Source organism: Ptychodera flava, chromosome 7 (genome assembly GCF_041260155.1).
Source record: "Ptychodera flava strain L36383 chromosome 7, AS_Pfla_20210202, whole genome shotgun sequence".
NCBI classification, from domain to species: Eukaryota; Metazoa; Hemichordata; class Enteropneusta; family Ptychoderidae; genus Ptychodera; species Ptychodera flava.
In genome coordinates this window covers 9297344-9309234 of record NC_091934.1, presented here as the reverse complement: position 1 = coordinate 9309234, position 11891 = coordinate 9297344, and the positions used below count along the sequence as shown (strand labels likewise).

The window sequence follows — 11891 nt, the reverse complement described above, 5'->3', positions numbered from 1 at the left end:
TTTGTAAAAATCTACAAATACATTTTATTTACATGAAGCTTACAACAATTACTTTTTCAAATAACAAAACTTGAACTGATATATAATTGTTTCCAATAAAGAACTACCAGAAACAATGTTTTAGTCTTTTTTTTTTCTTCACAGAAAGTGCATAAGATATATGGTAGATATTGTGCTTGCTCAGTTCAGTGACAGTCTGAAGAGCTCTCTGAAATGTTTCTTTCCCAAAATACACAGAGAGCATCAGTCAAAAATCTTCCAAAATTTTTGGACCACCTTAAACATGTCTTCTCCCACCCTCCCCTTCACTGAAAACAGGTTTGAAATCTCGATTGATAAACTAGACCATCACAGCCCTTACAGATGAAATATTTACACTATCAGAATATGTACTTTGGTAATATTAACAAGCCATTTCAATTTTGAAAGAAAACTTCGAGAAACACCAAAGGTCTGGCAGATGGTAGTGGCCAAATCTTATGTAAATTTCAATAGATGTATATTATAAATAACGTTATGGTAAGTATCAGGTTCCAGTAAAATGTAGTCCATGTACTACGAGTAGAGATTTTAAGAGTAGTGGTTTTGGATGACATGTATTCAAGTCTATATTTTGATAGCAGTGGTGCTATTGACTGATATTCAGAATTTGTTATCTGGACAGTGTGCTGTCTCTGATAGCTGCACACAAGAATACAAAGTTGTTTGCAGACAGTGAAGTCAATGACAGCATCCTGTGTTCTGTCCATCTTCTGAAAGGACTAAGAATGACTGGAAATATCCCCAAATCCAGTCCTATTTCCCATGTCCATATATACAGCGACTCATCAGTTCTATGAATGTTTAATGGCTCTCATTTCCTCTGCATCAGGACCATAGAATGGCGTCCAGTAGTAATGACGACGAATTCCATGTGACAACTCAGACAAGTACACTACACCATCGACAACGTACGGTTTGACGTCGGTGTCGTGCAGTTCCAATCTGCAAGTCTCAATCAGTTCATTGAAAGCCTGCCAATGCAAATGAAAGAGATGTTAGCTGTAATTAGTACTGATTATCAATCATGTGACCACTGCAATTAACTATACGATGACAAACAAGTCTCAAAGTCTTGTTTCATGTCCTATTCCATGTCTTTCCAGTTCAGAACTACCGGTAATTATTGTCAGAGGATAAAAAACAGCACTTGACATATGTACGTAGTGATTTCATACAGTGGTAGATTTCTCTTTACATTTCAGCATAAATTTTGTGTCAAAAAATGTATCAAGTCAACAGTCAATGTGTTGATCTTTAATTTCATTTCTCAAATCAAATGAGTCCTCTTATACAAGCATAAATGATGACATTTGTCACCTTGTGTGCATGAATTATACAAATGGTGATGATCATACATGTATACAAAACAAAGATCAAAAAAAATTGTCTGATCATCAAGTTGCAAAATATAAGAAGGGAATAACAAGCTTATAGTGGTAACTGATAAGAAACTGCAAATCAGTGGGATGTGTAAAACTTGACTTACAACACATGCTGGAGTTTCAAGATCATTTCCCCAGATGTAGACATTGGTCATTGAGATATTTGTCTTCATGGCCTTGGCAATGGCACACAGACCGGGGCCTCTGATTTGATTACTTGTGATGACCAAGCTGTGGATAGAGGAAAACACATCAAAGTTGAGTCAAATCTGAACATTATTGCTGCAAATTCCTGTGAAAAATCTTCAAAGATCTGCAAAAATCTTCTTTTGTACATATGGCAAGTACTGGTACATCAACGAAATAGGTGAATTTTATCATTTTGTCATTCATGGCTTGGCAAGTACTGTACCTACCAATAGTATTTTGTGAATTTCTTTAATTTGTGGTGCTCGGGGACATGGTACAAAGGTAAGTTTATTCACAAGTGTAAAGAATTGTCAAAAGCAAATAAAGAGAATTGGAAAGGAACAATCGCATACATGTACTTCCTTGAAGAACCATGTGTCACACTTGTAGCCTGTTTTATATTGCCAAGTGTTTACGTCTACCCCAGCACAGCCATGCCTGATGTAAAACCTACAACATACTAGATTCTGCATGAGTGAATGGTATTATCATAAAATTCTTGTCTTTAGATGATGGCAACAAAACTGTGCAGTTTCCATGAAAAATTGTCATGAAATATTCTCTACTTACTGTGTGAGTGTGTTATTGAATTCAGCGAGTGCTCCAGCAAGATAGGTGGCTCCATCGTCTTCAATTCTGTTAAAACCTAAGTCGAGGATCTTGAGTGGAGTGTTGTGTCTCAACAGTGTGGCTATGTGCTTAGCGCCATCTCTGGTGATACGGTTACTGTGGAAAATATCATCAAATGGTAAGAATTAATTTTAATATGATGAAAGTGTAAATTTACACTGTATGTACAACTAGTCTATATGAAGAATTATTCTCATGGTCTGCCACACTACACTATATGTCAGCTGATACTTTAATGTGCTTGCATGACTAACTTCCAAAATTTGAATAGTACTTATAAGACTGTCAACATCTTGCAAGACAGTAATGGCAATCGGCATTGTCATACACTAATTATAGCAAATGTATCAAAGATGATAGTGAGATCACATTTTCTTTGCTTAGTCCTTTCAGTTCCGTTTTCATCCCAGATCTAACAACAGACTTGTGAGAAGCCAGCACTAGGTAACTCTGTTGTTGAAAAATTTGTCTTTGGAGAAGCAAACAAAATCAGTATAGCTACATGTATCTTTCCTTAGGTGACAATTATAATTGCAATAGTTATCATTACAAAGTTATCACTTTATTTATATATGTTATTCCTATTGACTGAACAGTCAGTATACAAATTTCCATGAAAAAATCCATAAAATACATAAGATGTCAGATGACAAAAAATACTCACCACTGACAATTTTGAGTGTGAAACTGCTATCACAATTGTTGTATATCTATACAATTTGATCATCTATCATTTAGCGCACTAGACAAACTAAATGAATTTTCATTGGTAAAATACAAGTGTAACACATACTCACCAACTAAGATCTAAATATGTCAATGAAATGTTCTCAATGAGTGTTTCCACAAGTCTCTCTGCTCCAAAATCTCTCATATCATATTTCTGTAGATGGAGTTCCCTCAGTGTCTTGTTGACCTTCAACATCCTGGCCATGTGAACCGTCGTCTCCTCTTGGTGACTGAACAGCAATGGTCTGTTGCAGTTGAATGCTCTCATTGACTTGTTCTGGTTCAACACTGTGGCCAATGCAATCACACTCTCGGTACCCTGCAGTTCAGAGTTCAACATTTCATTTATTAGCGTTTTGCAAATTTTGGTTGTGCACTGCAGAAAGAATTTGAGGAGGGATGGTTTCTGCCAGAAATGCGTATAATGTCTGTTGTATGTTAAATGGAAGGATTTTGTTTTGGATTAATATAGACTGAAAACTTCAGCACTTGTACGCACCTGGGACCCTGCTACCGGTACTCAAAACCTAATTGGGATATGAGAAGTCCACAATGCTCCTCGACTGGATCTTTCAGTCTGTAATAATCACATCAAAACACATTTAATTTTTCTTTGACAAAACAAAAACGAAAAAATTATATGATAGATGACTCCCTGGCTGATACTTTGCTGTCTTGACTGACCTTTGACCTGTCTTATACAACAATGGTGTCAACAATCCTGAAAGACTGTTCACTATATCATTGTAGGTACTGACCTGGTCTGTATCTCCAAGATCTAACTCTTCTAATGTGTTGTTGACTTGCAAAATACCAGCAAATGCCATGCCACCTTTGTTGCCAATCTTGTTACCATTCATTTTCAGGGATACTAAGCTTTCATTTGTCTGTAGAAAAAAAGAAAATTAAATAGAATATGTCATCTGCTATGATATCAGACATATTGCAAGGTAAATGCAATGTTCAATATGTGTCAGGTGTTGACCTGCAACTCTTGTGACAGCTGAGTGCTCAACTCCTGATGAACAGATAATACAAAGTACATTTTATTAATACGTGAAATACTGGTATGTGAAACTTAGTTTCCTAAAAATGGCAAAACAATTGAATGCTATTATCTTTTCTCATATTTAAGATTTTGGCAAAGTATTGATGAGGAAATCAGTGCTGGTGATTATTTATGTACTTTGAATATAAAAGTCTGTATGTGGTCACACTTTGAGCAATCTCAGGGTAGTGTATCAGCGTATCACCATGGTGATAATTAAATGTGTAAATTACCAAATACATTTGGTAATTTACACATTATAGACTTTATGACAAAGTTAACTTAATGTTATATACAGAAAGCAACTCTACACATCATTCATATCTTGGTTGTTTGCGTTTTGTGTATGATAGTTTGTATATTGTAAGTGCATATTATGTTTGGTTGTTTTATGTACAAAAGTGATAGACCATAACGGAAAAAAGTTGGCCAACACTGATCGCTACTGTATTCTGGTTAGTGCTTTCATGACATTTGGATAAAAGGGGTCGCAATCATATTTATTAGACTTATTCGATAGTCTGCTGAAATTACCGAAATAGGGTGGAAAATGACATTTGATCGGTGACAATAAAAGTATAGTTGGCTGTTCAGATCTCAGTACACTGAAGTTGCACACTCTTAACAGGGGATTGGTTTTCAAAGCATTTCAAAAATTCAAGAATACCTGCAGTGCACCGGCAATGGCTCTAGCACCTTCAAGACCAATCTCATTACACATCACATTCAGAGATCTTAACATCACTGTTACCTGTAAATAAATTGAAACGAAGAGTGAAATTAAAACTGGTAAAGAACGGAAATGAGGCTTCAGATGCACAAATATATCTTTTAGACCATGAAAAGAGTTTCTGGTCATGGCTTCTTCCAAAAATTGTGGTGACTACTGGTAAGTCTATCATTTATATTTATGTTTTGAGTACTGGTAAGTCAGTCTGCTTTCTAAACATATAGCTAACAGTTATTTTTCACTGAGTTGTATTGATTTCTGATTATTTGAATGGTTGGGGAAGGTATAGTTTGATTAAAACATGCCAACTGCAGATTTAATACTTCATTTTCTCCATCATTTATGTATGTTCCCCAGAAATAGGAAAAAGGCTTGACCTAAATGCTTTCAAGTGATGAGTGCATTGACCAAAACACTTGTTTTTTTTTTTATTTGTCAATGGATGTATGTGTATTTAATAACTTCTTGTTTCATTATAATTGCTCAAAAGGACAGCACACACCCGATCGGGAGGAAAATAGAAATAGTTGAGACCAAAGCTAATTTATATTATTCTTGTATCATGAATTACTTGACAAAGTTAAAAACTTATACTTTTGGCAAGCTACCTGGTACCAGTAAGTACCAGTAGTTGTGATGATATTCACCACAAACACAAGGCTCATATTTTATTCTTTTACCAGTAATATTTTATGATTAGCAATATACTGTACACACTGCTGCCTGCTACAGTATAATCCAAAAGTCTGCGTTGGTAGATTGTATTGATCAAATTCATCGAGACATAACTTCATGCCCCTCTCCAAATTTTCATCAAACAGAAATTACTTTTTGACACTGATCAATTTATAATCATAATTAATCTCACCTCCAACAGCTTTGCAAGATGTATTGCCCCAGCATCTCCGATTTCGTTATATCTGAGATCTAGTGACTGTACATAGGTGCTGTTTTCAAGTGTCTTGTACAATGGCAGCATGTCATCATCTGTAAGTCTGGTATCTGTTATCAAGTAATTATTGCCAGGTAAGACCAGATCCATGTATTCTGTGGGCTCCCTAGGAATGCAAAGAATTACAACAAATAATACCAAACTGAATCCTGGGATAGATATTTCCAGGTCAATTCAAGATTAAACTTTTTCATTTTACAGTTACAAGCACGTAGATCAAAAATCGAAAGAAAATCCTCTTTGAATTGAGAAACTTGTCAAAGAAATTTACACTTTTCATAAATTATTTCTTGAATTATTTTATGAATGAATCTGCTATTTCTGCCATAGAGACTTAGAGTCAAGTACGTACAGAATGTGATGAATTAAAGATTTGGCCAAATGGGCAAAAGCAAAAAATTTTATATGGATTATGAGTATATGAGTTATGGTAAAAACAGTTTATTTTGATTGTGAAGGTCAAGATTTGCACCCATTGTAATCCAAATCTTTACTGCCAGCTGACCTTCAAAGGTAAGGTATTTGAAACACTTAGTGTAAATTTTTAAGTCTGACTTCAGCATCGTCATGAAACAAATAATTCTGTTTTCCATATTGATTTATTTAAGATGAGAATTTTGAAGCTAATAAAAATTCAGTTTCAGAAACCAATTAGAATAGTGAGTATTGGTTTCCTGACAAATGCAAGGAACTAGTATGTTGTACAGTATATTGTACTGAATCACAAAAAATTGAAATGACTGAAAATTGTAATTATAACATTTAAGAAAAAACAACAAAACAACATTCAACAAATACTAAACATGCAGCTTTATCAAAGCTATGCATAATTTTACAAGGTAATGTCTCATATTTGTCTGCAGCATCAAAATATGCATAAATATTACTTCTCACTATGCATGCAGGCTGAACATCTAGCATAATATTTATATCTAGTCTAGTTAAAAGTACAAGTGACTTTATTGTCTGATGCATTTAGTGTCACTAATGTCTAACTTTACTTTTAAATTTGACTTGCTTTGATTGTATCTTTATTTTCTTTTCTAATGATATAAAAATTGCTGCTGAGAAATTTAATGCAAGGACTACTGGTATGCCATTACATTTTTGCACTAGCTGAAATACTTCCAGGGCAGTGATATAACTAAACTTGGATGCGAGCCACTAAAGTAGATTGTTGGGCACTGAGGAACTGAGGATATTAAAACATGCTCATGTTAAAAACTCAGTGCATTTGAATTTAGAAATTCCTCCCCTCCCCTTCCCTACATATAAAGTTTGGAAGTGTGAAATTCTAATTACAAAATTATGAAATGAGGTTCTTCAAAACACAATAATTTAAAATAGGTTGTTTGAAGTTGAAAATGCTGATAGGCTTTTTGAACAACCAACATATTGAATGTCCTGAGTACACAGTGCCATGCAGTTTGTGCAATTTGAAATATGAAATAGAATTAGGTCTGCAACCCTCTACCCTCCCTCCCCTCCCAATGCAGTGAGTTTATTATTGTGCATATTTTAATTATCCACAGAACAGAGGGAATTAACAGATGTAGCTAAAGCATACATGTACAGATCTATATAAAAACCAAAAATTACACATTATTGATTCAGAAAGCTCAGTGATTGCTCAATAAATACACCTTGACAAACATACTTGAACTTGTAATGTACAGAACAAACGATACAACTGATATGTATCTTGCTGAATTTTTTTCACAAATTTGTCCCTATTATTCGCTGATAATCAGATTGGTCCAATTGTTGAAAATGATGATAAAATTGTACTATGAAAATGTTAAAAAGAGATTGACTTTCCTGTGGAAAATACTGTTACAATAAAAACTAAAAAATACGGAACAAGTGCAAAAACAGCTCTGAACAAACGTAAAACAGTCACAGTTCATCACATGCCATGCAGTGTATTTGCTTCAAGACAACAGCAGTGAACAGTTAGGTGCAGTCGTACTTACTTTCCTTGTTTTTCCCTTCTATGGTGAGCAAGAAAAAGTGAAAAAGACAAACAGAGTGCAGAAAAGTATAAATTGTGAAGTGATTATTAAGATATACATTATCAGTGATGTTGATACATTATTTAAGGTAGTTTGCGCCTCGGAAATGAAAGACTTTAACTTTTGCCCAAACTTTTCTACAGCAAACTTTCAACCATTCTCTTTCAAAATCAACAATAAAAATTTGGGGTCGCCATGCAAATTTTGTTACTATAGAGAAACAAGTACAAATACATGTATTTACTGATATTTGAAATTCAAAATGGCTGCCACCCCTGTGTTACCTCTACTGGGGAAATAAAATTCTCGATTTTCACAAAACTGAGCTGTGAAAACATTATTTACTCCATAAGCTTCAAAATAAGCCCAAACAAGTGATATGCCAAAAGAATATTGTAAAAGTTTGAAAGTCTGAATATCTGTCCCCGAGGCGCATTTTACCTTAACCCATGTCTACAGTGGTAGAGCTTTCCAAAGCTAAGAGAGTGATATAAAGGAAGCAATTGCTTTCAGAAAGAAACCAATTCTAGTGGAGTTCACCTTCAAGGCAAGGGGAGGACTAGATCTGGGTGAATGTCCAAATTTGGAGTAGTTAGGTAAAACATGCATTAATACTACTGAACAAAGTGAATTTCTGACAATGTTACTCCCTACAGCCAATATGGTGCTAACAATGTACTGTTAAAAATAAATGGGGTTAAACCACCAAAGGAGGATGAAAGTGTCACATGACATTTACTGAAACTGGAAGGGTAAAGGTTTAGGTAGGTAGATTCCTTGTATTGGGTCGTGAAGAGCTACCTGGTATATCGAAACTGGTTCCACCTTTGCAGTCAAGACAACCAGGTATTTCTTCCGAATTGATGAGTGTACAGTGAATGCTAAGCATATTCACTGTGAAATGTCATAAAAATACACTTTCTTACATCACAGAGAATTTTTCAGGTGCATATGTCGGCAATGAGAATGCATGCAGTGTTCAAGATCATGACAGTTTATAGAAATGACTGTTCTGATTTTGTTATGAAGCATTCGAAAGCAGAAATACCAAACAATGAAAATTAATATATTTTTCCAAGTCTGAATCTTGGTAGAGAGTTTAATCTTGTAAGCAGGAACACTGATTAAACATAAGAATTCTGTACATTTTTTGGAGCACACTTCTATAGAGCTCTAGCTCAAATGACAATTACAGTAAAGTGAAAAAACTTCGGAGGTCTGTGAGGATATATTTCAATGCTAAACATTGAAAGTTGAAAGTTCATTATGCACTATGGTATCACTATCACTATGGTATCATTATCACTATGGTAACACTATCACTATGGTATCATTATCACTATGGTATCACTATCACTATGGTATCATTATCACTATGGTAACACTATCACTATGGTATCATTATCACTATGGTATCACTATCACTATGGTATCATTATCACTATGGTAACACTATCACTATGGTATCACTATCACTATGATATCACTAAGGTATACATGTTCATCTAATAGATGCATGAAAACTTGAGTATATATTGATCGTATCACAATTATGTGACTGTGAGTGTTAGATTGAAGATTATTGCTTAGTAGTTCTACTGTACTGCTACCAGTAAATTGCTAATGTTATAAATCTTTAACTACCAGTAAATGCACGGGGAAAATGAAAGGGTGTTTAAGGATTAGAATTTTTCACTACTCTATCAAATGAAATATTGAGCTCAGTATTCTGTGCCAACAGAGCAACTCTTGGTGTTAAACATGCAGAGTGCCAAATAGGTACATAGGTTGATAGGAAAAGTGTAATTTGCTTCAAGTTCTCTGTTATGTAGGTCATTTACCCCACACTCATCATGACCTGAGTTCAATTAGTCTAGAACATTCTCAAGGTCACTGCCCTTGATGACCTAACAACCTTGAATTCAATTAGTCATGTTTGGAATGTTCTGGAAAGTTGATTAGTTGTGTAAGGGAGATAATTTTAGAACAGTAATTAGCATGTCAATAAAAGTTCTAGATTGTTCTTATATGCCTTTATAAAAGGGACGTGCTCAGCTTCCAGTCAGACTTTTGGGATCGTGTCTCTTGTGTGTTACTAAACTCCAGCAGTAGTCATTCTCAAGACTTTTCAAGACCTTCACTGTCAACGCTGGATTTATACTGTGGACTTTGTGCAACTACAAGCCTGCAAGCCGAAGGACTGTTCATTCATCCGACTGACTGTTACAACTCTGAGACTGGAGCTTTGCCGTCCCAGCTGAGATAAGTAGTCTGTACACTTTTAAAGCCTGTACTCTATCCCTGACTTAGCAATTAGTTTTATTTTCGTAATAAATTTTGTTTAAACGTAAACTGCTGAGTTCACCCTTTTGTTCGTATCCTCTGCACGTAACATTCTCTTTCAGATATTCTTTGACAAATATAAAACTCAAAACGTCACTTGTGAAAAAATAAAGTTGTATTCCTGTATTCCTTATGATTTGCAGACTATGCCATTCAAGATCTACAGTCTGGTTGTTCATAAAATAGTTTCTTGTTGTCAATATTTCATTTTAAGAGACTGTTCATAGTTCCTCATTGGCACAGTAATATAATAAGAAGGCCATTTCATTTGAACACCTAACTTACATGATTTGTTCTTCTCTCTCGATATCAATAACTTTCGTGATGAACTTGGATGGTTCTTGGCCGAGCTCTTCACACACATCAGTGTATCGGTGCATCAAACCTGATGGATCAGCCATGATGAAAAGCCGGAGAAATCTGAAGTATAGCAAAGCTTAATATATCAAAATTTCTGACAAAATAAACGTTTTCGAATAAAAACTATTTTTATCAAGAAAATGAAAGCCACAATAGTACATGATGATTGTTATATTCCACGTAAAAACGTCAGAATTATTCTGAAAAGATGGCTGCACCAATCAGTTACATATTTTAATAATAATATTTAATAATTTTATTCATTTCACCAGAAATTATAATACAAATGCAAATGTAATAAGCAAACAAAAAACCTTACAATAAGTAATAAATCAGGAGATTGATAACAACACCAAAAAATGTTGTTTTTTTTTTTGTAGAAAACAAAGTCACACACACAAAATCTGGTGAGGACCAAGGAATTAGTTCTTTAAGAACTAATCCAGTCCTTGGCCTAGTCATCAAAGTTCAATAACAATAGACTAAAAACAGTAAAAACACCTTACTGAAGGTGAATACGTGAACAAATTTAAAATACAATATAAGAAATGATAATTTGATGCCAAATAATTTAAATATAAAGGTAATAAAAGTACAGTCACCGTTTGTGGATGAATGACAGGGGGATAAACAGTATGTTGTTATTTTAAACTGTATTTCTGTAATTTTCGGATATCCTGCTGAAGGTTGTTCCAAATATTTTCAGAACAGTCTGTCACCTGTTAAACTACCGACTGACAACTTACTGAGATAATATAATCGAATGCTTTCCTGAACTTGCTGCCCAACTAATACTGTACCCTATGCAATTTTCAAACTACTTTCTGTACAACTACGGTAGTATTATGATGGAGGTCGGCGGGACCCCATAGGCAAGATCATAGATGTACAAAAATGCTATACCCATGGCTAGCTGCAGTACAGTAGCTCGAGGTTTTGCCTGGGTATTGCCGTCCGACCCAAATACCCAGGCAAAACCTCGAGCTACTGTACTGCAGCTAGACCCCATGGGCAAGATGGAGTCCCCTTCGAAGTTGGCAGCAGATCATTTCGAAATCCAAATTGCCGTTTGTATTTGTAAGTTCATGGCAAGAAAATGTACTTGCAAAAAAAGAATACTATTTATTCAAACTTGACTACCTTTTATACAATTTATTGAAACTGTTCTTGAATGAATGCGGCTTCTGGTGGGGAATGCACGGAAATATTCAGTCCAGTCCAGTGCTGTGGTCCTGTACTAGGCTGTAGACCCGTGCTGCACTACGTGGGCTTGGGGAAGAACCCGTATCATAACGGCAAAAAGAAAGAAAGGGGCTTCTGTAAATATTAGGACAGTAAAATGTTGATTTTGAAGTCGTACACGGGTTCATATTCCCAAAAATATCACCTTACCTTTTAAAATAGTCTTAATTTAGCGCTTCTCCCTTTTTGTTGTTAGTTGCTAAGTTTCGCCTCTAATCACGTCTATACCGAG

At 35.0% G+C, this 11891-nt stretch overlaps 1 protein-coding gene across 2 annotated transcripts; it reads right to left on the bottom strand.

Moving 5' to 3' along the window:
- Positions 1-3: 3 nt before the first annotated feature.
- Positions 4-11886, bottom strand: LOC139136718 (leucine-rich repeat-containing protein 34-like). Of its 2 annotated transcripts, XM_070704533.1 has the most exons (10): positions 11810-11886; positions 10343-10477; positions 7676-7693; positions 5619-5808; positions 4688-4771; positions 3731-3859; positions 3041-3291; positions 2184-2339; positions 1529-1655; positions 4-1013 (listed from the first exon to the last, which is right to left on the bottom strand). In XM_070704533.1, exons 2-10 carry the CDS (start codon positions 10456-10458, stop codon positions 834-836), a joined length of 1251 nt encoding a protein of 416 aa, XP_070560634.1. In that variant the 5' UTR covers positions 10459-10477; positions 11810-11886; the 3' UTR covers positions 4-833. The 2 variants fall into 2 exon arrangements, with proteins under 2 accessions (XP_070560634.1, XP_070560635.1); XM_070704534.1 differs by lacking the exon at positions 7676-7693 and having other exon boundaries at positions 11810-11885.
- Positions 11887-11891: the final 5 nt, after the last annotated feature.